The sequence below is a fragment of the Pygocentrus nattereri genome, chromosome 8, assembly GCF_015220715.1.
Source record: "Pygocentrus nattereri isolate fPygNat1 chromosome 8, fPygNat1.pri, whole genome shotgun sequence".
In the NCBI taxonomy this organism is placed as follows: Eukaryota; Metazoa; Chordata; class Actinopteri; order Characiformes; family Serrasalmidae; genus Pygocentrus; species Pygocentrus nattereri.
In genome coordinates, this window is record NC_051218.1 from 35465834 (window position 1) to 35493819 (window position 27986).

The 27986-nt window shown below is 38.1% G+C and overlaps 1 protein-coding gene across 1 annotated transcript; it reads right to left on the minus strand.

Annotated features, from left to right (window-relative positions):
• Positions 1-577: 577 nt before the first annotated feature.
• On the minus strand, positions 578-27963 carry LOC119263826. The gene is made up of 4 exons (XM_037540361.1): positions 27555-27963; positions 4149-4241; positions 3459-3499; positions 578-1325 (listed from the first exon to the last, which is right to left on the minus strand). Exons 1-4 carry the CDS (start codon positions 27961-27963, stop codon positions 1200-1202), a joined length of 669 nt encoding a protein of 222 aa, XP_037396258.1. The 3' UTR covers positions 578-1199.
• Between the last annotated feature and the right edge of the window lie 23 nt (positions 27964-27986).

Below are 27986 nucleotides of genomic sequence, written 5' to 3' on the forward strand. Positions count from 1 at the left end.
AAATACCCCGTCAATGACAAACTGGAGGAAGACAAGCTTCATGAAGAAGCTAGTATGTAAGTTCATGTAATATACATACAGTGTAATACTAACATTTGTAATAATCTTTTTTTTTATGTAAGTTTTACATACTTCCATTTAATTCAGTGTGAATCTTCATAGCACCGCCTTTTGCCAATTATGTTCACTACACTTGCAAACTAGCAAATAAATTTGGCTTGATTATGTGGAACCACAGCAAGTTAATCAATAACAACTAGATTCTTTTGCAAAGAGAAGTAAACGGTAAAGACTTATTCTAGTGAGTAAAACAACCAATTATAGCAATTTTACTTTTGAGTAAAACATATTCTACAATTATTCTTGTTTAAAATACCATTAAATCTGAATTTGAAATCTATATATAGTTGTCTCATTGCAAAAGGGTTTGATTTGTTTGAAGTGTTTTATCTTTTTCTTCCAAATTATAATTAAAAACAGGTAAAGTAACAAATCTAATGCTTCAAATGGAAATAAATATAATATCACCAGAGTGGCCTCTAAGTTACCTATCAGAAGACATTCAGAACACATTCAGAACACTTTAAAACTCAGCATTTATTTGCATCTTGAGAGTCATAGCATGTAATAAAAAATCCTTCCACCTTAAAACACATCACACGTATAGAAACTCTACAAAGAACACATTTAAATGTTTTTTTCTACCAATTTTTGTGTACATGTATTTGCTGAAGTTAATTGCCATAACTTTGTTTATAATTTTGCCATACCTTTTGTTATTTGGCCACATTTTATTGTACTTTTTCCCCAGTATGTTAAACAAAGCAAATAAACAGTAACTGTGTATATAGATCTGATCTCCCTACATCCTGAAACACGTCTTCTACATTTCTATTGAGATCAAACAGTATCAGACACCATCTGAGCTCATGAGTGTGTTTGTCATGAGTCTGAGTGACCACACACTCTAAAACTGCTCTTGCTCAGCTCCTTCAGAGAACTGACACTTCATACCAGACCAGACTGCTTTTTTTCAGTCATGCAGTTTTGATCTCAGAGCAAAGTGAAGCACATGATTGTAGATCCTGACTGAAATCAGCACAAACACAAATAAACAGATACAGATTACAAAGCTGACAGTAACAGAAAACATCCCTAAACTTCACTTCTGCTGCTACAAGAGAAGAGAGTCCAGTGAGTCAGTGACTGTTGGGGTCAGTAACTGAGAAGTATCTGACTTCAGAGTAAACACTGTGTCCAGAGCGTCCACTCTTCATTCTCAGGCTTTTGGCTGCATAACTCAGCTCCACAGCAGCTGCAGAGTTCTGTAGAGATGAATATGAAATATTAAAGGCTGAAGATTAGAGAACTCTATAAGAATTAAACAGCGTCAGTGTGGATGAGAGAACATGTGGCTGCATAATTCAGCCCCACAGAGTCCTGTAGAGATGAATATATATATATATATATATATATATATATATATATATATATATATATATATATATATTTGCCAACCAAGCAGCAATTTCAAATGTTTTCCAGATGTGTCCACATCTGCTTGCCATCTGGGATGTTTTGTATCAGTTTCCTGATGGAAGATCCAAGCATTCTGTAATGGAATCGCTGAGGCAGCCAACCTGAGAGGCCTTCTAGTGCTGCCGTAGTGCTGCTCATGCAGACAAACACTACCAGTCCAGGCAGCCCCACAGCTGCAGTGAACTGTCAATCAAGCAGCCAGTCCAGGCTGTGATGTCACTTCAATCAGGTCCCCAGTTCAGAGAGCCTTGTAGTCGTGATACGACACTGAAGCGCATCAGAGCTATGATGTAACGTCACCCAGACTGTCAGCCCAAGAATCCTCTGAGCCGTACTTGGAAAATTGGTGAGAGAAAAAAAAAAGAGTGGTGTGGTTTGATATGATGACAAACAGTGGAGCACAAACAAGCCCATGAACACAGACATCTTTTTACTCTACATTACCAAGGGTAGAAAACAAGTCTGAGTAAGAAGCTGAAATGTTTGTCTTGTGACCTCAGCATACTGACCTCAAAGAATAAGTAAAAAAAATATTATTTCATAAAAAATGTATGTAGACATTGTAAGATGGTTTAAACAATTAAAGAACCTTATCTTTCAAAAACACTGTAAAAGAATTAGAGCTTTCTCTGTGTCAACAGGCCCGGTTACCTATTTAGAACCAAATAAATAATAAGAAGATTATATTTATATTCAGCAAGCAACCTGCAACCACCTGAAATGTGAAGTGTATTTATTTGGCTGCTAAAAGTCATACTTTGTAAAGTAAAAATAATAATACGTAAATATCACAATGTTGATTTTCTACAGAGAACACACTTCTGCACACTTTAATAAACAATTACTGTTTATATGCTGAATTAAACACGTTGAAAAACCTAATAAATAACAAAACATTGACTTTTTTTTTAATATGTCAAAGTCAACAAACAAATCGACCACTATTAACAGAAGTTTTTAAACGTAGATAAACAGGTGGAGCATGAATTCAGTTTCAAGCTATCAGTTATAATCTCTAAAGGCCTGAAGAGCAACCACAGCCTGAAATACATCTTCTACAGCCTCATGAACTCAAAATCAGACAGCATCTGAGCGCATGCTTGCCACGTTTAAATGTCTAATGTGACCACAAATTCTGTTCCTTCAGAGACCTGAAACTAGAGTGTTTTTTTTTTCAGTCGTGCAGCCACAGTTGTGAGTAACCACAGACTCTAAAACTGCTCTCACTCAGCTCCTTCAGAGGACTGACACTTCATACCAAACTAGAATGGACTTTATTTGCTTAGGTTAACTTCCATAACTTTGTGGAGGCCACATTTTATTTTACTTTTCTCCCAATATGTTAAACAAAGCAAATAAACAGTAAACACTACAGCCTGAAACACGTCTTCGACATTTCCATTGAGAGCGAACAATATCAGACACCTGAGCTCATTAATGTGTTTGTCACACGTCTGAGTGACCACACACTCTAAAACTGCTCTCGCTCGGCTCCTTCAGAGAACTGACACTTCATACCAGACCAGACTGCTTTTTTTCAGTCATGCAGTTTTGAGCACAGAGCAAAGTGAAGCACATGATTGTAGATCCTGACTAAAATCAGCACAAACACAAATAAACAGATACAGATTACAAAGCTGACAGTAACAGAAAACATCCCCAAACTTCACTTCTGCTGCTGAAAGAGAAGAGAGTCCAGTGAGTCAGTGACTGTTGGGGTCAGTAACTGAGAAGTATCTGACTTCAGAGTAAACACTGTGTCCAGAGCGTCCACTCTTCATTCTCAGGCTTTTGGCTGCATAACTCAGCTCCACAGCAGCAGAGTTCTGTGGAGATGAATATGGAATATTAAAGGCTGAAGATTATAGAACCCTATAAGAATTAAACAGCATCAGTGTGGATGAGAGAACATGTAGTACCTGACTGGCTTTGTTCTCCACCAACAAATCATGATCTCTCCCTATGATGGAGTAAAGAAAGATCACAGTGTCATATTTAGAGTTCAGATCAGAGAATATGACCTCAGTGCTGGTCACTTTTAGTTACAGTCTGTTTGCAAAGCCTAATTAATAAAAAATGAATCATTATTTTACTCATTTTCATTATTAGGCCTCATATAATGGGCCTCATTCATTAAGCAATCTTAAGATTAAATTTCTTCTTAAAACCCTCAAGATTCTGACAGTCATTAATGTTTTCTTATTTGAAACTTTATCTTAGGACTTTTCTCAGGAAGAAAACATAAGAAGATACTACTGAATGAAGCCCACTAATAGTAATAATGCACATTATTTATTCATAATTTTGTATTCATATTTTCATATCACATCTAGAAAGGCAAATAAAAGCAAGCATACAAAAAAATAAAAGCAAGAGAACATAAAAAACTGCACGTTCAGTTATACAGTCAGACATTCAATGCTGTTATTCCATTAATAGTTTTTAAAAAAGGACTTTACATGTATTCTGTATGTTAATATTTCCTAAATCTTGCAATTTTGTATTGTTGTGAAATTTTATTATTGTAAAAGATCAGTTTAAAATGCATTAATCAGTCATTATTTACAAAGTTTAATAACACCATAAATGACAGATTAAGCTACACTCACCGCTGCAGTTTCGAGTGGCTTGAACACAGATCACAATCACACAGATTCCCAAAGCTGCTCCCAGATAGAACACAGTGGGATCCACAGGACAGGCTGTAAGATATTAGAATATGACACTACTGTATATTTACATTCATAGAAGTGTTGGAGTTTCCTAAAGCAGCCATAAATACCAGCTCAACTCCTCAAACAGGGATTTAAACCCCTGGCTGTAATGTTACCCTCTATAATACGTCATAGCTGAAGTCATATGCAAAAGTTTGAACACATCTGGACAGATGACATGTTTTGTGGACGAAACATAATTTGACCATCTATGAGGCCTCTTGGGCCGGCTGCCTAAGTGACATTACACCACAGCTACATGGCTGCCTGGGCTGCCCACTTGGATGACGCTGCATTGTACCTAAGGGGTGCCTGGACTGGTGGTGTTCGAATGCTGGAAAAATGTCCTGCCTTAATGACTGAGGACATTTTCAGCCTTGAAAGCTTCCCTCAAAGAAAGGACTGTTTCTGGGGTAGCAAAGTGGTACCATGGTTATTGAAATCCCTCATTAGCTAAGGATGCTGTGGATGATGATGATCATAAGGAACTAACGGTTTACGGTATTTAAGCATTCCACATAGTCTGGCATAAATCCTTATTTCGGCTTACTGCTAATGGTATGTTTGGAAGTACATTGGAAGTATATATTTTGCCATAATATTCTGCCACACGACAATTTCTAAAATAGAATATTTATAATTTTATTGGTAGGATTTTAAACGCTGTGGTGATGCGTGCTGGTTATTAATCAAACCTCTGTAGATGCTGGTAGTGCACCACAGTAGAGTGGTGTAGAGCAGCATAGCAAATTGAACTTAAACTGACCTCTAAGCTCAGTTCTCAAAAGAAATGTACAAAAACTTAAAAAAAAAAAAAAAAAACACTTACTGAGTTCTACAGCTGTTCCATTCCCAACAATGATCTTCCCACAAGCAGCCACAGCACAGTAGTAAGTTCCAGTGTGGTTGTGGTCGAGGATGTTCTTAGAGAACTCATGCAGAGAGCAGCTTGTAGAAGAGCTGATCTCACACTGACGGCTGCTGCTGTTCTGATGAGTGTAAATGATTTCAGGAAAGGATTGTCCTGCAGCAGCTCTGAACCAGAGCACTCGGAGATCTGCTGCTCTGATCTCAGAGAGGACCGTGCACTGCAGAGTGACCGACTCTCCTGGAGAAACTGACCCCCTACTGGAGTTTGGAGCACTGATATGTTTAACTGATGTTGACCTGATGAATAAAATAAAGCCATTTAGGTTTCTCAGTTGAGCTTCTCTATCAGCTTGATCAATACTAAAGACTTAACCTTGTTAAATATGGTTATATTGTAGATGGATTTTTGGACTGATCAGTGTACGTGGTCGTCCCTGGTTCTGGTGATCTACCATCCTCAGAGGTTTAAATCCACCGCACTTGCTCTAGTGTTCATATGTCCCTGAACACCTTCATTACCTGGTTTGGGAGTGTTAGATTACTGCTGGGCTAAACTGTGCCAAGTGGTAGATCTCCAGGACCAGGCTGGGCACCTCTGTTTTAAACCATGTATTATTACTGTAAGTAAGATGATGATACCAATACAATACACTGTAAATTGGATTCATCTAATTGTCTAAAACAAGAAGTACATGAATGAAGTTTTAAATATATAATGGGAATTTTAAAACACTAATTTTGTTACCTGTCACAGCTAAAAATACACCATTAGTAAACGTAATGGTGTTCCCGTCTCCTTTTCCACAGAAGTACATTCCTTCCTCAGCTTTAGTGGTCTGTTCAATAGTTAGATTAAAAATCTGGCTAATTTTGTGTCTCTTCGATGAAGTAGGAGCTTCTCTGGTTGTTAACTTTGCTGCCACTTCCTGAGGTTCATGTCCTGTTCTTTGCATGTACCAGACCCAAACTTTAACGTTTTGAGCAGACTTTTCCAAAATATTGCAGTGTAGAGTAACTTCTCCACCAGACTCAGCTGAGACGAATGATGCCTTAGAAAGATCCACAGCTTGAACAGGATCTATAAGAGCTAAGCCAGTGAAGAAATGAACAGATAAAAGTTCAACAAGCTCAGTAAACAGTGATATTATTCATAATTAAATAAAATGAAAATTTAATTTAGAGCTCATAAACTTACATATCATGTAAAGATGGAAAGTGAGCCACCAAATTAAAGCCATTGCATAAAAAAGAAGTTGTTCTTGTTTGAAGCAAAATGGAAATGAAGCAAGAGCGCCACATTATATTAGTGGGCTGGGCTCAGGAGATTAAGCTCATTGGCTCACTGTCACAAGGTTTTTTTTTTTTTATTATTATTATTATTTCTCTCTTGTTTTAACTCATGTTAGGCCTCCAGCATTCCCCATACCTCATTTAAAACAAATTGAGGTTTATTATATAAAAAATGTTCTCTCAAAACATTAAACATACGAATAAAATGCTTCTGAAGTCAATTCAGTTACTTTAAGGTACATGCATTGGTGACTGCTTGTAAAATCTCCACAGAAAATCACTGACCAATAGCGCGTGATGCTCTGGAGGAGCCACACGAGAGCTTAAGGTCACCAAGCCTATAGCCAAGCAGCAAATATCAAGTGCCCTGCCAGTACTGGGGTGTTCTCTTAAGGGACGGAGCTCTATCCAATAGTATCCAATAATATCCAGCAGTAGTACCTGAGCTCACTAACGCTCTTCTGAATGCAAGCAAATACTCACATCAATGTTCCAACGTGATATAAAGCCTTCCCAGAAGAGTAGAGGCTGTTACTGCAGCAAAGGAGGAGAAGCTCCCTATTCATCCCCTGAAATATTCAGCTGAATATTTTTGCTATAGATCCAGCCTGAACATTTGAACATTATATAAAACAAGTAGAAGTTAATTGACACGTTTTTGATCCCACGACCAGGGAAATTCCACCTCTGCATTTAACCCATCCGTGACGTGAAACAACACATACACACTAGTGAACACACACACTAGGGGGCAGTGAGCATACTTGCCTGGAGCGGTGGGCAGCCCTATCCACGGCGCCCGGGTAGCAGTTGGGGGTTAGTTGTCTTGCTCAAGGATACCTTAGTCATGGACTGTCAGCCCTGGGGATCGAACTGGCAACCTTCCGGTCACAGGGCCAGATCCCTAACCTCCAGCCCAACGACTGCCCCAAACAAGTACAACTAGAGGACCTCAGAGAAGCTGGTGCTTTTTCTGTGTATTAGTGTCATTTGATTGCATCAGTACATAATACATTCTTAACCTGTATTCTCCATATGCTTGCTCTCTGTTGTTTCTGCAGTCATTCTGTGGAGCACTCTTTCCTCAGGAGGGGTTTGGTGATGCTTCTGCAGATGTTCTGCTTTCAAGTAATGTATTTCTCTCCTATCCTCCTTTCTCTGTGCCCTCCTCTATTGATGAGGATCAGTTTCAGGTGCTCTTTCACAGGTGCTTTAGTTCTCTGTGTTCTTCTTTTTCCAAATCCTTGTTGATGTCTCCACTGACTTACTTCTCAGGCTGCTCTAAAGGTTTTCTTCAGTGGTCAGTATTAAGCATCAGTTCTTCTCCCACTCTTCCACTGCCTGTTTCCACTCCTCCATTCTGGTGTCTCTCTCCAGTCTGTATTTCATCAGGGTCATCATGTAGAGTGGTCATCATGCTGCCACCGGTGTGATGTTCTCACTGTCCGGGCATTTCTGTCAATGCATGCAGGAGCAGATTGAGCAAGATGTCCTCTCATTTTTCTTTCGCTAACACATCCTCCGTTGTGTGAAGGAGTTTGTGGAGCGTCCCTCCTCTGGAATCTGGATTCTCTCTGCTAGCAATGGGCAGCTCGTCTCCAGCCATACTCATCAGTTCTGCGTCCGACTGAATGGGTTCCTCTGTCCCTCTGCCTGATTTCAGCCGTATCCACTCTCTGATACTCTCCCATCTTACTGATGTCTTTCTGTGGAGCAGTCTTTTCCTCAGGAGGGGCTTGTAGGGTCTTCAGCAGATGTTATGTTTCTCGCCTCACCTCCTTTCTCTGTGCCCTCCTCTGCTGATGAGGATCACTTTCAGGTGCTTTTCCACAGGTTCCTGAGTTCTCTTGCTGTGTTCTTCTCATTCCATATCCTAGTTGATGTTTCCACTGATCTACAGCTCCCACTCGGATGCTTCTGTCTGCTGCTGGTCTTGCGCTCTTTTCCTTTTTCTTCTTTTGTTGAAGTCTTTTGGTCTCATTCTCAGGAATGTCTTTCTTCAATGTTTCAATTTCAGCTGGTAGAAAAAAATCAGAGAACTCAGTAACAAAGCTCATCTCCAATAATATAATCTGGAAGAATTTATGACTAATATTTAAATGATTAAAGTTGTTAACATGTTTGTTTGATTACCGATACAGACACCCATATCAGATCAGTGCCACCTGTACGTCTTACTCACCAGACTGGTTGATGTTTCCCTCAGTCTCATCCACAATGCCAGCCCAACTTTTAATGTGTTCAGGATCGACAGACATTCCAATGTCTTTTCCTGCAATAAAACAGATTTTCCAATAAAAAGAGATTTGATTATTTCAGTTTTGGTCTTTTGGAGTTTAACTGCTTCGTTCTTAATAAATTATGGTTTGTCTTACGTACCAAGCACTTGATTGAAAGTAGTCTTTTTGTTGTTTAGCTGAGTGTCCGTCAGTTTGTTTATATCCTCAGCCTCAACTTCTACGTCAGCATCCTTGTGCATCTCATTTCCTGCTTCAGATGTTGAAAGAATTAGCAGCTGTACAGCTTCTAATGTTCTTAATATCTGTGTTTCTTTTACTCACCAAGACTCTTGTCAACTGTTTTCTGGACATCATTCAGTAGATCTGCCATCAGACCTTTATTTGTGTTCCAATCTGCTTCGTCATTGGACTTCTTTTCCACATCTTTTCATGCAGGAGACAGAATCAGTCATTAAATCCTGATGTAAGTTAGATATTTAGGATTATGTATGCAGTATTATGTAGTATGAGTTGGTGAAGGCTGAAGATGGTTGTTGGAGGAGGAGGTGCTAAAATTGTTATATTAAATCCTGTTTTGACATTTTTAACAGTTTAGCTGTTGGTTCTTCATGATATCTAGTGTTCATTTGCTCAACTCACCCAGTGGTTGGTCATTAGATGGGTCAGTCATGTCCAGATGAGTCTGCATGTTGTGTGTTGATGCTTCAACCTCATCAGCAGCGCTCATCACTTCACATCCTGATTCAGAGATACAGGAACAGAATTTTCTATAAATTCTTAATTAAACATCCCCAAAAGCTAATATTACATCTCTGTAATATAATGGTAATGGTAAAGTGCAGGAATCTGTGAATGAGCTGATGCCTTTCTTAAGCACTAGAGGACTGTAATACTACAAATGTCATGGATGTCACGTGAACATGTCATATGTTTTATTAAGCATTTCTTATTCAGCACAACTTTATTAATCAATATTTTTTAAAAATCAACATCTTTTTAGGTTTATTATGTGTGATTAATTTCTTTTTCTTACCCAGCAATTTGGCCTCGAGCTTATCAATGAAAAGAAGCATTAGTTCTTTAACAGCTTCAACCTCAGCTTCTGTGAGTGTTGTCTCTGCCATCTGGTCTCCTGCTTTAACAAGAATCAATATCACAATTGTACAAATCAACAACCATGTAAACAGCTTTATTGTAGACAAATGAGCAAATATCTTGCAGTAATTTATTATAAATTAATATTTTTAAAGTAATATCTCTGTCATTTTAACTTGTTATTATATTTTTATTTGCTTCTTACCCAGATTTTCGGTCTCAGTGTCCAGATGGTCATCTGTGTCCATCACCTCAAACATCATCCTCTTCTATTTTAACATGAAATAAATATCAACAATTGCAGAAATGAAGAACCGAGTATTTCACCCTTGATCTCACCTGGAGCTTAGAATTTACAGATTCAGAGAATTTAGAGTTTTTGCTATAGTGCTGGTCCTCGCCTTTAATCTTACTCTCCCAGTGGTTTCAGCATTTGCTCATACAATAAAGAGTTATTTATAAACTGTTATTTTCTTCATGATATCTACTGTTAATTTGAAATACTTACCCAGAGGATGGTCATGAGGTGTGTCCACTTCATCCAAACATGTCTGCATACTGAGTGTAGGGACTTCAGGCTCAGTGTCGGTAACATTCATCACTTCACATCCTAATTTAAGGAAAAAGTCAGACAGTTTTCTATGAATTCTTGGTGAAATATCATCAATAGTTAGGATTTCTTCTCAGTAGTAAAGCTCAATTGAAGGAATCTGTGAATGAGCCTTTCTATAAAAGATGTGTCTTGAACTTCATGTTAATAGTTTTATTAAACATTTATTATTCTATATACTGTTATAAATGAATATAATTTTAAAAATCAGTGTCATTTTAAGTTTATTATGTATCATTAATTTCTATTTCTTACCCAGCAAGTCAGCCTCGATCTTGTCGATGAAAAGGAGCATTAGATCTTTAACGGCTTCAACCTCAGCTTCAGTGAGTAATGCCTCTGTTGTTTCATCTCCTGCTTTAACATGAATAAATATCACAATTATAGAATCAACAACCATGTAAACAGCTTCATTGTAGACAAATGAACAAATACAGTGCAGTATATCATTTTAAATTAATATTTTTAAAGTGCTGAAGTTCACGGCCTGATGTCCCCAATAGGACCACATCATCTGCAAACAGCAGCGATGTGACCCTGAGGTCAATAAACCGGACACCTAGATCGGTTTGCAGCCGAGTGTGAAGCGGCCGGGATGAGGATCAGTACCTCCAAATCCGAGGCCACGGTTCTCACGCGGGAAAGGGTGGAGAGCCCTCTCTGGGTCGGGGATGAGCTCTTGCCTCAAGTGGAGGAGTTTAAGTATCTCGGGGTCTTGTTCACGAGTGATGGTACAAGGGAGCGGGAGATTGACAGGCGGATTGGTGCTGGGTCAGCAGTGGTGCGGGCTCTTTACCGGTCTGTTGTGGTAAAGAAAGAGCTGAGCCATAAGGCAAGGCTCTTGATTTACTGGTCGATCTACGTTCCCACCCTTACCTATGGTCATGAGCTTTGGGTAATGACCGAAAGAACGAGATCGCGAATACAAGCGGCCGAAATGAGTTTCCTCCGCAGGGTGGCTGGCCTCTCCCTTAGAGATAGGGTGAGAAGTTTGGTCATCCAGGAGGGACTCAAAGTAGAGCCGCTGCTTCTCCACGTCGAGAGGAGCCAGTTGAGGTGGTTCGGGCATCTAGTTAGGATGCCTCCTGGACGCCTCCCTTGGGAGGTGTCACAGGCAAGTCCACCGGGGAGGAGACCCCGGGGAAGACCCAGGACACGCTGACGTGACTATATCGCCCAGCTGGCCTGGGAGCGCCTCGGAACCCCTCCCAGGGAGCTAGTGGAAGTGGCTGGGGAAAGGGAGGTCTGGGCCTCATTGCTCAGGATGCTGCCCCTGCGACCCAAACCCCGGAGAAGCGGAAGATGATGGATGGATGGATGGATTTTTAAAGTGATATCTCTGTGATGGTTAGCTTGTTATGGTTTTCATTTTTTGCCCAGATTTTTCTGTCTCTGCCTCCTGAAGGTCATTGTGCAGTCATTTTTTATGAGCTCTTCTAATTAGTCTTCTTATTAAGTTGAATTCCTGCTTTTAAATTAATATAATATCAACAGTTCTTCAGTTGTATTATCATCACACCATCAGCTCAGTTCCTGTCCATACCTAGATGTCTCTCCATGGTGCCCTCAGTCACCTAGCAACACCCTAGTAACCAAATGATTTTACATGATCTGGGTATCAGCAGTTTCCCGCTGTGTTATCATCATTCCATCTGTTCCTGAACTTACCAAGATGTTTCTCCACTGTTTCCTCTGTTTCATCCAGATGAATGTTCATCAGCTCCTGGATGGCCTCGGCCTCAGCTTCAGCAGCCACCTTCTCCAGCCTCTCATTCTCTGTTTTTACAGGAATAGATACTGTCAGTTCTGCAACTTTGTAATTTTCAAGATATCAGTTTTTAATGACTGTAATTAACTTAATGATTTTCCATTTTTTCTGTAATAAGAACAAAGATTACAATAACACTTGATTAATGTTTTACATTTTCAAGAGTTGCTTTATGAGATATATTGATAGTAGTTGTGAAACTCTAGTGATATTGATGATTGAATATGTTTATGTGGACGTTTGGTGGTCAGAGCTGGAATAATTCATCTTAGCATTATTATCACTAGTTTTTAGTCCTGTTTTTTATTTTGGCAGATATTAAGGTCCATTTCTTACCCAGAGGTTGGTTGTTATCTGTGTCATTCTCATCCAGGTCAGGGCACATAATCGGTTTTACGGCTTCGTGCTCAGCTTCAGCTTCGATCTTGAGGTCGTCATGTTGAGGAGTCACAGAAGAAATCACAGAAGAAATAAACTCCAAGCTGCCAGAGCCAAGACCTGCTGGGACGTGTGGCGCATCGCTCTGCTTCTCTCCAGCTGCTGGCTGTTGTCTTGCTTGGCTTTCCTCTGCTCTTTCTACATCCTTTGTCCTTTTTTTCTGTTGTCCCTTCATTTTCTTGTTCTCCACATTTTCTTCCTCTTAATCTTGCCCCCATCTTTCTTTTTTGCTTCATTTTCCGTGTCAGAGTCGGACGGCCGGCCTCTGCAACACCAAAATAAGAGACAGCTCATTGTGCTGCTGGTCTTCTCTCGTGCATCTACATAGAATGATTTGAAGTGGCAGTGCGTGTGGAATTTATCTGTATCATAGCCAATATGACATTACAATGTTTTAATCCTGGTCCATCAGGTGAAAAGGTCACCCATTGTGATGTCACTGACCCATAAAGACAATAATCAACACTGTAGTTGCTGCAGTTAAATGGGTGTGAATGAATGCAATAAAGGTGCTTGTGTGTTAAATTATAAGAGAGTATATATATATATATATATATATATATATATATATATATATAGTATATGTTATAAGAGAGACATACTAACATTTGTTATTCATGACTTTACGGACTTCAGTGCATGTTAATGGTGCTTTTCTTAAGTTGTACAAATATGTAATAAAGCTTTGATTTGGTAAGGGGTTAATTTTCCAGTTACCTACAGCTCTGTACAAAAGTCTTGAAGCTGTTTATTTTTGCAGTCAGTGTGCCTTGATTGTACAACACCTTATTACATTGTAATAAATACACAAATATAAATACACATATATAAATAACAAGAATAGTTTTTAAAACTCTTCCTTACTTCTCGCTGTATTCCAGCCATTATATGCCTTTGTTAATTTCTGTCAGTTGTATGTCTGATTTGACATGATAACGCACCGCATAATCATGTCAAACTACATCATTTCAAATCTTTAATTTTATTTAATTATATAATGTAGAGGAAAGAACCTCAGATGCCTAAACAAAGACGAACATATAGATATAAAAAAGAACGTTTAACTAGTGGAGTAAATGAGTTGCATTCAAATTTGTGTTTGAATTGCTGATCTTGAACTTATATTACATCTTACAACCTGTAACTAGAGACCTGCCCACCTGTATGCATTTCACATCAAGGTACGCTGGTAGGATTTGTCATTCTATGCAAAAAGCTGTTGATGTCTGTGAGTTACAGTTGTACAGAGATTATCAGTGCTTACAGAACAGTGAACAACTAAATTTTCACTTGAAAGAGCATAATTAGTCCTGTTTAACTGGATTTAGTTAAGTCTGATATGTGAAATATTGAATAAAAAACACTTTTAATATGTGGCAATGCTGGGGTTTTGGTATGTTCCAACTTAGTGAATTCCTGAAAAACAAAAGACTGTGATATTTATGATTTGTCTTGAAAATTTCTTGAAGTATCCTGATATTAAGTCCAGTAGCAGAGGTACTGATATCCTAGTAAATAAAAAATATCCCCTTTACAAGTGAAAAAGAGTAGTATGACTCAGAAGGTGTATAGAACCCCATTTCCCCAAAAATTTGGATGCTGTGTAAAATGTAAATACAAACAGAACGCAGTGATGTGGACTCAAACACAATTAAACACAAGGGTAAACTTGGCCTGCATAGTGTGACATTATCATAACCCCCACAGGAGTAACAAGTGTATCTTTTTCTTTATATTTTCTTCTTTTCTTCATATCTTTCTAACTTTATAGCTACTTAAATAAAGTACAAATCATCCAAAATATAAGATAAACCTATGAAGCTCCCCTTTCTTAGTAAACTCCCATGCAAATGAGGGGCTGCACCAGAGGCTGCCACGAAAACACAGAACCAGCCCATGACATGTGAGTGAGTTCAACAGAGGCACAGAGACCAACAGAAAGATCCTAATAGTTCAAATCATAGTTCATCATAACAGGGGAAAAGCTTTTACTGTCTCTGTAAACACTAGTTAGAAGAGATTGAATGATCCCTAAAGCCTTCACAGCTATTCAGTTTCTGTCTCGCTGCCTGCAGTAACTGAAGGGAAAGTCTGTTGTTTTATAATGTGCAGAGTTGTATTGAAATATGTATCATATTACCTCTAAAACTTTATTTCACCTGCAGCATAACAGACCTTTACTGTCTACATCTGAAGAAACAGCTTATGAGCTTCCATCACTCACAGATTCATCTCTTTATTAGGAAGAAAAGAGATCTAACGCCTAAAAGAATCATACCAGTGCAAATGTTTTGTTGTATTACTACAGATATCTTAAAAATTCATGTGCTTTGTCATGTGTGTGTGTGTGTGTTTGATTTGTTTTAGTGTTTTCCATGTGCTTATGATTTTGTGATTTTTACAGTTGGCCTCTTTATTATCGCTCCAGTGCATGTGCTGATGAGTTGAAGTATGTGGAGATTAAACGCCCCCTTCAGGTTGAGGACAGAACTCTAGTTATTGTTTTCTTTGGACCATGGAGCAGTGCTTTTTTAGACACAATTCTTGCTTTTTTGTGGGTGACCTGAAAGAATAGAATTTCCTTTAAATGTCTTTTACCTCACCTATTTTGTGTTTTCTTGAAATGAAGAGATTTTTCCTCTTTATTAGTGGCAGGTCAGTCTGCTCAGTGTGGTGCTACCGCTGCTCTTGCTCTTTCTCCCTGTCTTCTTCATTTCTAGAGTTACCCTGTTTTTACATTTTATTCAGTGAAAACATGCAAACAGTTTACTTTATAAACTCTTCATACACTGTAACACTAAATGTTACAGATTCTTGAGCTGTAAAAGAGAGAAAAAGAATAAGCCACAGAGAATAATAGAAATCATTTTCATTTAATAAGAGAAATAAATAAAAGAATCTGTTCTCCAGAGCAGTCTATGGTTTTCATCACCATGGAGAGCAACACAGTTCTGCTTCAAGACCAAAAACAGAGACACAGTGTAAATAAAACTAAATGTACAGTTGACCATGTAGAATATAAAGACACTGGTCCACTTAAATTAAAAAAAAAAAAAAAAATTCCACAACTCATTTATTTATCCACTTTGTAGATGTTCAATTACAGACTATATCTTATCTATTGTGATGATTCTGTGGTCAGTAGTTCTCATTTATCATTAGTCAGTTTCCTCATTTATCATTGGACCAGATATCATGGGGTGGTGGGTCATTCTCAGCACAGCAGTGACACTTTCAAATCCAAAATGTTGGCGTATTTAAAAGTACTGTAAATCTCCACTAGGTGTCAGTACACTGTAAGATGAAGTACAGGTACATGTTTGTTGAAATGCACCCTCAAAGGTATTATAGTGGTCTTAAGGCCCAATTGTGCAGCTGTGCAGAGTTTTAAACATTCACTCCATTCACTTTATGACGGCGAAAGTGTATCATGGTAGCTTTTCATAACCGACAGTTTTAGGAAAGAAAAGTAAAATAAGAAGCCCTGGAGTGATGACAGTATCATCCCCCGTCTAATCAGACGTGTGAATTATACCTAAACTTTAATGTCACTTTCATTTAATAGTTATATGTGTTTAAAAATTAAAATGGTGCATTGATTAATGCATCTGTAACGTAATTATTACATAACTGTTACAGTCATTTATTTAAATTCAATTTATTTAAATAATACACTGAATACTAAAATCATATTTTCAATGTAAAAAGTATAGGGTTTAAAAAAAGGAGAAAATATAAACTAATAAACTCAAAGATATTAATTTATCAGTCATGCTGAAGCAGTTGTGTCAAACTCAACCACTAAAAGGGCCATAATAAAAAATCTCAGCAAATCTGCTGGGCAGCTGTGGTTTTATTTCATTTTACTTAACATTTCTGCCATTGGTTATTCAAAACATGCCAAAACTGCAACAGCAAAATAAGCATTAAATACTTATTCAGAAATCATTTTAAATAAAAAACTGCCTATTTGCTTTAACACCAGACATCTTTTATTTTTATGTAACTGCTGGCCCAGAGATTGTAGTTGGGGAAAGGGGGTCAGAACACAAACTATGTTGTTGTGCATGCTGAGGACTGTAGTGCATCTCATGCTAATAGATTAGAAAATTAAATCATTTCGTGGGCGGAGTAAAGGACTGTGTCACGGGCCTAACTTGCCTCATGGGCCTGATACACACCGGCCTAAAGCAAGGTTAACATATACATTCATTGAGGTCTTCTGGTGCGCATGACATACTGTATGCTTGCAGAATCTGGTCAAAAATAACTGATTCAATTTTAAATTAATTATAATTTTGTATATGAAGTATTTGGTTAATATTTGGCCTTGATAATGCTTGATCACATAATGATCACATAATGCTTATTTACATGACTCTATAGATGTTATTTTTTTTAACGTTCATATCAGTCTGTAATATTCTGTATATAATCTTTATTGTATTATCTGTCTATTAAACCGGCATAGTATAGATATTAATTTCTGTATATAAACAGAAATTCACACATCTTTTTAGTTCCTTTCACATTGACTCTTTACTATTCCTTATTCTATTCCCCTAAGAGAAATACCTGTTAACAGTCTGTGCTCCTCTGGACTGTTCAGTGTTAAATATCATACACGTGTCACTCAGCTGGACTTACTGTGTAACATACTTGGTGAAATAAAATGATCCTGATTCTGATTCTGATCATAAGGTTTAACCTATACAAACATTCTATGATGTGTGTAAGATGTTTGGGATGGTGTGGGTGGGGTTAGCTTCAGTTCTCACTGGGGCTCCTCCACCAATAATATATTGCTCTCTCTCTCTCTCTCTCTCTCTCTCTCTCTGTCTGTCTCTCTCGCTCCTCCCCTCTCACTTACTCATACATCCTCCAAGTCTCTCTCTCTCTCTCTCTCTCTCTCTCTCTCTCTCTCTCTCTCTCTCTCTCTCTCTGTCTCTCGCTCCTCCCCTCTCACTTACTCATACATCCTCCAACTCTCTCTCTCTCTCTCTCTCTGTCTCTTGCTCCTTCTCTCACTTAGTCAAACTTCCTATACTCATACTTCATAACAAATAAAATACATTTTTCCTGGAACTGATCCTGAGTGAATCATTAATTTGGAAAAATTTGTAATGTAATGAAATGGAAGTGTATTAATAGGGAGTTTGTTTTCCTTTTTTGCATTAACATCCTCTGTTTTTCTGTGAAGTCTTTATACTAGATACTGGAACATTGCTATGAGGATTTGATTGCATTCAGCCACAATGGCATTGGTGAGGTCAGGTACTGATGCTGGATGATCAGTTCTGGATAATTCAACTCATCCCAAATTATTAGATGGTGCTCCATTACTTCAGAGATCTCAGCTCCACTGCTCCACAATCCAATGCAAGGGTTTTATATGGGGCTTTATGTGTGTGGCTGCTCCAGAATATACCACTATATTGACAGTACTTTGCTTTGGAGACAATACAAGGTATGTTTAAACAATAAAGTAAGAGGTTGAACACATCCCTGCTAGCATTTTAGTGCAATTTTAAGTAGCTGAATTCACTCATTAATCGAAATATCAGAATACTTTTGGTCATTTAGTGCAAGATTTACTAAATATTTGCATTGCCATCGATGCACTTTGTGCACTGCGGGTGGGCAGAGGCCTTTTTGCACATGCACACGAGGGCTCCACTGAGCTTCAGATGTTATCAAACCTAACTTCATGAAAATGCATTTCAGGGACCAACAGTGTTGCGGCACAAATACTGGATGAATTCATCTCAATGAATCAGAGCGATTTATGAACTTGAACTGGACCAACATTTTTGAAATGGGTGCAATTCCTTTGCAAATGCAGTTTGGCAGTTTCATAGAATTCCACCTCTGAAATGGAAGCATCTATGTAAACCCAGAGCGAGTCTTCCAAGTGCTGAAATGCATAGTACATAAACATGACCTATCCCCTGTTATGTCTACTCACTACAGAGCTTCAAACAGCCTCTGCAAACATCACAACAAGAACTGTGCATCAAAATCTAAGTGCAATGCCAAGCCTTGGCTAAAGTGATATAAAAGATGCCACCACTGCACTTTGTCCAAGGTGATGCTTCATCTATCCTGCTTCACTATCTGACACACTGAAAGACACATCTTGGTCAGGTGGATTCCAGGAGAACACTACCAACCAGAAAGCACAGTGCCAATAGTAAAGTTTGATGGAGGCTATATTTTAGGGTTTGGGATGGGCAAAAAACACAGATTTCAATTATTTTGGTGTGGAGGAACTCCAGTGGCCTGCTTAGAGCCCTGATCTTAACCCCACTAAACACATGAGTATGACAATGAGTAGGACTGTCAATCACCAGCCAGGCCTTCTTGCCCAACATTAGACCTCACAAATGCTCTTTTGACATAATGGGCACAAATTCCCCTAGACAGACTCTAATCTTCTGGAAAGACTGAAGGATATTTTAGCTACAAAGTGGGAACAGACTCCAAATTAATGTCCATGGTTTTGGAATGAGATGTCCAAAAGGCTCATGTAGGTGTGATGATCAAGTAACAACATGCCATATTTTGGTCATATAATGATGGTCATGATGTTTGGTCATGATTTTCCAAACTGCTCATCTTTCAGCAGCCTCCTTCTTTAAAATGCTAAGATATTCTAGAGAACATTTTCTCTTTGAATCAAGTAGCTGAGTTTCGGCAGCTAAATTTTAGCACTGGCATTGAGTAAATTTGGCGCACAGTGAACTTGTACATGAATTTGTTAGTGTTTAACATTCAACTGTAATATTGTGCTAAATTTGAGTTGAACGCAAGTACATACACATTAAATATCCACATTGCACAGCATCCATGATAAGCGCAATGTGTTTGTTGATAACAATATTGAGTAACTCTTTTGATTATAGTTATTTTTTAAATTACAGAAACACATGCTAATATTTTCAGAACTGAATTTCTAGGGTAAAGCATGTGCTGATATATTTTGATCTGGAAGTACTGCATGTAGAATGTGTGGTCATGTGTTTGTGTGTATTTTAGAACTCAGTCTTTGACGTGTCAGTGGATGCCTCTGCTTGTAGGTGCTGTTTAGGCCGTTGGTGGTTTTTGCAGCTCGTCTCAATCCTTCACCTACTGCACTGCTATTTCTGCAGACCACTTTGACCACTTCTGATCAGGCTTCTCAGAAAACCCAACCCCCCCCCCCACCCCCCCCTCCCCGAATCATGCTATAGCTGTTTGTCACAGGACATGCGCCGGTTATTTTCAGATACAACATGCAAATATTAAACATCTGCATACAGCATAAAGGTCCAGTTTATTAATACTGTGTACATAAATGTAAATGAAGAGAAATCATATCTCCAGCAGATTTTCACCATTAATATTTCACTTCAGCAAAAGTAGAAATGATATGATATGACTGCATATATTGCAAGAACAGTACAGTGTATCAAAAACACGGCCTGTTAAAGATTCTGAATGTTCTCCACATATGAACTTGCATTTCTGGATGCAGGGATAAACACTGTTTATTGACAACGGTCTATCAAGTAAACCTGAGCCCACGTGGTGATATCCATCACAGATCCATGTTCGTTTTTAACGCAGTCAAAAGGTCAAAGGTCATGGGCATTCATTGTGGTTCATGGTCTTGTTTTTTTTACATACATACTTCTGTAGAATTCCTGAATCTTTTTGATGATATTATGCAGGCTGTATGGCATAAAATACTTGTAAATGCTTTTTGAGAAACATTGTTCTGAAACAGTTTGCTATTTACTGATACTTCTTTTGGTAAGCTTCAATCCACCTTAGCTCTCGAAGGACGGGGCCTTTTTCCTGCATGCTCCTTTTACTCTCAAGCATGAAGGCATGAAACATTTACGATGTTTCTTAAAAATATCAGAATGCTTGTTGCTCAAAAAACACACAAACACACACTCCTTATATCAGCCTCTTATTTACAATACCTTTCAGGGGGGTGCTTGAGCCTGTCCCAGCTGTCACTGGCCAGAACACTACAAACACACACACACACACACACACACACACACACACACACACACACACACACACACACACACACACACACACACACACACACACAGGTCTATTAATGTCTTTCTTTTGCTCTGTTCTCTTTCCACCTTAAGCGTCTCTGGTGTGTAATCAGGTGTGAAATCTAAAAGCTCACAGTCAGCAGAGGACGACATGGTGTGAGATCTCATAGTTTGCCCTTCTTAAAAAACCATATTGGTACTTCTGCACTGCTCACATTCTGTGTGAATTTTCCAGAGTGTCTGACAAACTGACTTCTGTACCGAGTGAGAGAGAAGCTGCTGCATTAAAATGATATCAAAATTGAATAAAATGCACAGTGTGCTGATCTAGTGTGGTGCTAATGAAATTTCTGAAATCTTAGAACTACTCAGAGCTGAAGTAAAATATAAAACAATCTGCAAGATATGAAAACAAGAAAAACTTATTTTTTTATTCTACTATTGTAACTTTTAAAAGTGCTATTTTTAAATAAATTTGATGGCCCAAGCTTTATTCATACAAGTAAGACAAATGTGGGTATACTATAAATCTACGTATAAATATGTTATTGACAAAAATATTGGGACACCTACACATTACACCTAGAGGAGCTTTTATGAAGCCCATTCTAAATTGATAATCATAACATTGAGTCAGTCCTCCTTTGCAGCTATAACAGCTTCCAGTCCTCTGGGAAGCTTTCTACAATATTTTGGAGAGCATCTGGGAAAGTTTTTACCCATTTATCCAGAAGAGCATTTGTGAGGTCAGACACTGATGTTGGATGATCCTAAAGGTGATTTATGGGGTTGACGTCAAGGCTCTGAGCTTGATTTTATATACCTGTGGCAATAGGACTAAATACAACACCTAAATTTAATGATTGATGTGTGACCTAATACCTTTACATACATACATATATGATATACTGACAAAAATATCCGCTCATCTGCCTTCACACACGAAATTGAGTGATATTCTATTCTTAATCCATAGGGTTTAATATGCCCACCCTTTGCAGCTATAACAGCTTTAACTCTTCTGGGAAGGCTTTCCACAAGGTTTAGGAGTGTGTTCATGGGAATTTTTGACCATTCTTCCAGAAGCACATTTATGAGGTCAGACACTGATGTTGGAGAAGAAGGCCTGGCTTGCAGTCTCTGCTCTAATTCATCCCAAAGGTGTTCTATCAGGTTGAGGTCAGGAGTCTGTGCTGGCCAGTCAAGTTCTTCCACACCAAACTCATTCATCCATGTCGTTATCGTCCTTGCTTTGTGCACTGGTGCAGAGTCATGTTGGAACAGGAAGGGGTCATCCCTGAACTGTGATTTGTCACTCCAGAGAACACGTCTCCACTGCCCTAGAGTCCAATAGCAGTGCTTTACACCACTGCATGCGACACTTGGTGCTTGGTGATGTCAGGCTTGGAAGCAGCTGCTCAACCTTGGAAACTCAGTCCATGAAGCTCTCTATGCCATTCTTGAGCTAATCTGAAGGCCACATGAAGTTTGGAGGTGTGTAGTGATTGACTCTGCAGAAAGTTGGTGACCTCTGCGCACTATGTGCTTCAACATTCATTGACCCAGCACTGTCATTTTACTTGGCCTACCACTTCGTGGCTGAATTGCTGTCATTCACAATCCCTTCCACTTTGTTATAATACCACTGACAGTTGACTGTAGAATATTTAGTAGTGAGGAAATTCCATGACTGGACTTGTTGCACAGGTGGCATCCTATCATGGTACCATGCTGGAATTCACTGAGCTCCTGAGAGCGACACATTCTTTCACTAATGTTTGTAGAAGAAGTCTGCAGGCCTAGGTACTTGGTTTTATACACCTGGGGCCATGAAAGTGATTGAAACACCTAAATTCAATGATTTGGATGGATGAGTAAATACTTTTGGACATACTGTATATATATATATATATATATATATATATGTGTGTGTGTGTGTGTGTGTGTGTGTGTGTGTGTGTGAGACCTCATTTCTACTGAAATCAAGGGTGTTCATAAGGTGTTTATAGGGACACTCCTCCCTTTGCTGCAGTAATGGCCTTTGCTCTTCTGGAAAGGCTTTAAACTACATAGCTGAATGGGCACATTTCTTTGTCAGCATTGGTTGCGCCTTAAAATAAATGAACTCACTCATTAAAAAGGGTATCTTGAAACTTTGAGCAAGAGGAGGAACATGTGGACTGTAGCTCCTCCTCACACCCTCAGGCTTTAACTGTTGATGCTTTAATAGTCAAAGTGTGGGAAGCACCCCCTTGTGGTGATGGGCATAACTGCTTTTATTATTGCCCTCTCTATGGAATAGCATGTTTTTGGTTTTAGTGGGTGGCCTGAGGGGGTGAGGTTAATTAGAGATAGGTTTCCCATTGGCATTGGCTTTGGCATTTAAGTGCATAGAATGCATTTTAAGAATTTTTTTTCCACACCATCAATTTCTCTGGTGATGCATGCTATTAAGTTTCTCATGCAGCTCCTGCAGATTCAGGTGCTCTACTTTCTATCCAGACTAAGGTCACTCCACCTGTACTGCTGATTCGGCACACATGCACATCCAAACATTTCTAGTGGCTATAAACCAATGCAGTCAGCCAAATGTGCAGTACATTCTCAATGTCAAAACTTATATTGCTCTCACTGGAGTGAGATTAAAAGAGAGTAAAAGGTTTTAAAGGAGAGTCTAAAGGCTGGATGGGAATGTATTCAGCTCTGAAAAATTAGGCCAGTGATTTTCAGAACCGTGGACAGCAACATTCATCTGTTTCAGCACCACGGACAGAGACACCACAGACAAAGCTAGTTGTTTTGGGAATGCCCAATGTAGATCTCCACTTCTAGTTTCTGGTAGCCAACAAAATGTAACATACTATAAGATATGTTTGTAGACGAGGAGGGTGTGCATGTCTTTATGAACATTTTGAATATAGTTTTGATATTTCATGATTCAAACCAATGTTAATAGAAATTACTCAGACATTGAAATGAACTAAATATAGCTCTTCTTTTTCATTTTGATATGAATTAGTGCATTTTTGTAATCTGTTATATGAAAATCACTAATGATAAATATGTGTTTTGGTCATGGTCTTTGTTGAAATAAGTTAATATATCAGTTAAGAAAAGGTCTGTGTACCTTAAAGGTGACTTCCACATATTTTATATTCATTTAACATGTTGTATTTAACAGTAAAATGCATTAGATGCCACAATGTTTGTATTATTAAACTAACAGTAATTGTGTACTGAAATGGCATGAATGTATTCGCTGTAGAAGATGCATAACTTATACTTCAGCAAAACATAGAATTTGACCAGGACACACAGAGTAATGCATACAATTATACTTCAAACACACTAAAATAATATTAAAAACCAGAAACAGCAACATGACATTTTTCAACTTTTATAGACTTTTTTTATACTTCTGAATATTTTTACTCCTGCAAAGGACACACGTGGCTTCCACCCTGACTGACTCTCATCTAACGTAGCTTTTCTTCAATGCAGTGCTTTTCATTTCAAACACAGACATTCATTATTTCACAATTCAATTCTCTTTACTGGAATTCAGCCCCACAAATATCAGCCATTCATATAAAGTCTTAGTTCTTTACAGGTTCTGAAGGATGAGCACATCGTCAACCTACCCACAATCCACCTGAATGTTGATTTCCAAAGTGAAAATAAGTTAACAAATCCACCAGAGAGAATAGGAGACAAAGACTCACCATTTCACAGTGAAGGGTGCTAACTGTGTATAATTAGACCAGAGAGGTCCCCAAATAAATAAAATAAACCTTCATATTAGCACAGATCACATTTTATGTTTACTCAATGTGTTTATTTTAACAAATGAACAGTAACTGTGCTTTAAAATGAGAGACGTGTGATTCTCTATAGAAGATGTTTTACTTTTTATTCTCACTTTGAAAATCCATAAAGCCAGAACTTTTTCATAAGACTATATTTAGGCCTTAATTTAATAATATATTGCTGGTCAATCTCAATGTTTTAGAACCCAGCTCATATCTGCTGGGTTCTCATGTTGTCCTTCAGAGAACCAAGTCTTCATTTCAATCAGCAGAACAATCACTAACAAGAAATAAACAGCTACAGATTAAAGACTGGAGCTCGTTTGAGGAGTGAAAAGGTCCAAATCTTCACTCATGATCATCTTAGGAAACTAGCGATGTGAGCGCTGAGCAGCAGCATTGGAGCTTCTCACGTGAGAGTAAACAACATCTTCAGGCTGTTCTCTCTTCACTCTCCCCCCTTTGGCTTTCTTCTCTTTGATGTGGATGGAAGCGTAATGCAGGTTCTCAGTGTTCTGCTCCTGTGAGAAATAAACATAATTTACTGAAAAATAGATTTTAACTTAAAGAAAAGGCCAGTTACTGTATTTACACACAAAAAACTGTTACTAATAAACAAATAATGAATAAACAACATTTGCTGGGCTACTTCAAGTTGCCTTATGAATATCAATATTCAATCAATAAAATTCAGTTTTGTCCAGCTTTACTCACTGATTCACTCAGTCATCTTAAAAATATTACAGATTGGAGTGAAAGTTTGTGAAATACAGGACAGACTGTGAACTCCTGACTGACCGCTTGAACACTTTATTTTAAGAAAGGAACATCTGGACTTTATCAACATCTTTTTTAAAATAAATTGGAAATAATTTGTTTATGCATTAAACTTTGACTACATTTAAGTCCTACAGGCTTTAAGTAGTGTCAGCTCTCAAGGTACTGTATTAGAGTTTAATAAGTCAGAAATATTTCAAGATGTATTCCACAAACTAATGAATGTTTTATTCATCACTTATTAGAGGCATAAAAATGTTTTTTCATTACAATTTCACAACCTCACTGTGACACTTAAAAAAAGTTTGCAATTTTCATTTTGTCTGTATTTTGGTTTTAAAAAAGCTTTGACACATTTATATTTTACATGATTTGATTGTTTTTTCCCCCAATATGTAAAACCCAAATGACTAGAAATGCCCTGAAATGAAGAGAAACTGCCATATTTAAATTTGCTCCCTTTGGAGGATGTGTTACTTTATAATAACTCAGAAAATTAACAAGACCTGTAATTTGACAGGGGTGTCCAAACTTTTACACATGACTCTAATATCAAAGTGTTTATCCTCCTTTTCCTTAACTTGACACTCCAACTGTCTGATGAAGAGCTCTGCAGAGTAATTTGCTCATTCAGCTGAAAACCAGAGCACTGACAACCAAAATGGGCAGATTTCTCACTGGTTGAAAATAAAATGTAGTATAAAGAGTGAGTGCATAAAGAGTACCTGTCTGGTGGTCCGCTCACTCACAGCCCCCTGCTGAACTTTCCCTGTAGAGGAGATAAAACATCACAATTACCTTCAGATACAGTTTAATGGGACTAAATTAATTTGTAAGTATTAATATTATTTTCCATTTTCTTTCTATTAAAATGTTCAGCTACGTGTCATAATAAACACTTACCACCAGCGCCGTGTTCAGATTTTCTCAGTTTATGAATTAAAATCGTTTGAGCGCAGATTACAGCCACACACACTGCTGAGAAAACTGCCAGGGTCAGCATTACAGGATCTACAGGATCTTCTGTAAGACAGGAATGATCAACATGTGAACATGAATACAAAGTTCAAGCAATGGAAACTCTTCTCCGTCTAGGGTTGAATGTTATATATTTTTGTAGATAAATTCATTTTAAACTTGATCAAGGATATTTTGTATATTAGAAGCTGAAATAATGTGAACAAAATCATCCTGTGCTCTCCTGATCATCCTGCACCCCAAGATGGTGAGCTTTTATGATGCATGGTCCAGAACTGAAGCTGGTGGGTCTAATACTGATACTTATATCTCATTGAAGGGGAATTCCACCAATTGTTTACAAATTCTGCCTAATAAAAACATCACGATAAAACAACGTGGTTTGCCATGAAATTGCTGCATCATATAGAAACGTATTGAGTGACAATTAGTCACAGTCGTTTAGAATTTTCAAGCTAGACTCGTAACTCTGAATGGATCATTTCAAGATAATCTATAAAAACATATGATTTGCTGCTTCCACAGCTACGAATATCAGCAAGTGAAATGCGTAAATGATGAAATCCAAAGTGATAGCGGTAAGACATCTTATATTGTTGATGGTGCAAATATGTATGTGTATATATACATGCATATAAGACAAAATCCTTGTCTACAGCTTAACTACAAGAACTATTTGACCTACTATTCCCTGCAAAAAATCATTCTTGATCTTGACACAACACCGATCTTAAAATTTGTAATATGTCTGCACATCTAGCATGAATCACTACTTATGGTCAATGTCATGATGTCATGGTTGCAAATTTAATCAATTCTCAATAAAGGACACTATTTTAAAAAATTATAATAAAACTGAAATGATTAAAAAATACAGAAGCATGTACAATTTGACTTGGACCAGAGCACCTTTACTAAGTAAAGAACTTCTTCCACCTCTGCATAAGACAAAATAGCCCCCTTGCCCTTAATTATATTCATATTCACCATAATTTCACCATCATGAACGTTACCTATATAAACTCAGAGCACATGTGTAGGTTCTCTGGTGGTTTTGAATAGTAAATAAAATGTCTATATGAGTTTTGAAGGCATGGTGACCCCTGTTTTCTATCACCACCACTGTGGTGAATCTATAAGCTTCTCTAAAGAGAACCACATCAAATCACAGAATGAGTTTATTTTCTTCTCAGATCAAAATGCTAGAATTCAATATTAAGGTGCAGCTTCAGTTTGGGTTGAAAAATTATGAATTATGGCTTTAGTGAAATGAAGTAAGGGTCAGTGGACACTGACTATGTTCACCAACTGTGCCATTTTTTCTTGTTTTTTTGCAATACTATAGAAAGGCCCACAGTCAACAAAAACTTACTCAGTTCTACTGTTGTCCCATTGCCAAAGATGATCTTCCCACAAGCAGCCACAGCACAGTAGTAAGTTCCAGTGTGGTGCTGGTTGAGGATGTTCTTAGAGAACTCATAGAGAGAGGAGCTTGTAGAAGAGCTGATCTCACACTGACGGCTGCTGCTGTTCTGATGAGTGTAAATGATTTGAGGAAAGGATTGTCCTGCAGCAGCTCTGAACCAGAGCACTCGGAGATCTGCTGCTCTGATCTCAGAGAGGACCGTGCACTGCAGAGTGACCGACTCTCCTGGAGAAACTGACCCCCGTACTGGAGTTTGGAACACTGAGATGTTTAATTGAGGTTGATCTGTCACAGCCAAGAATATCACATTAAAAAACGTAAACATGACCCCATCACTTTGTCCACAGAAGTACATTCCTTCATCATCTTCAGAAATGT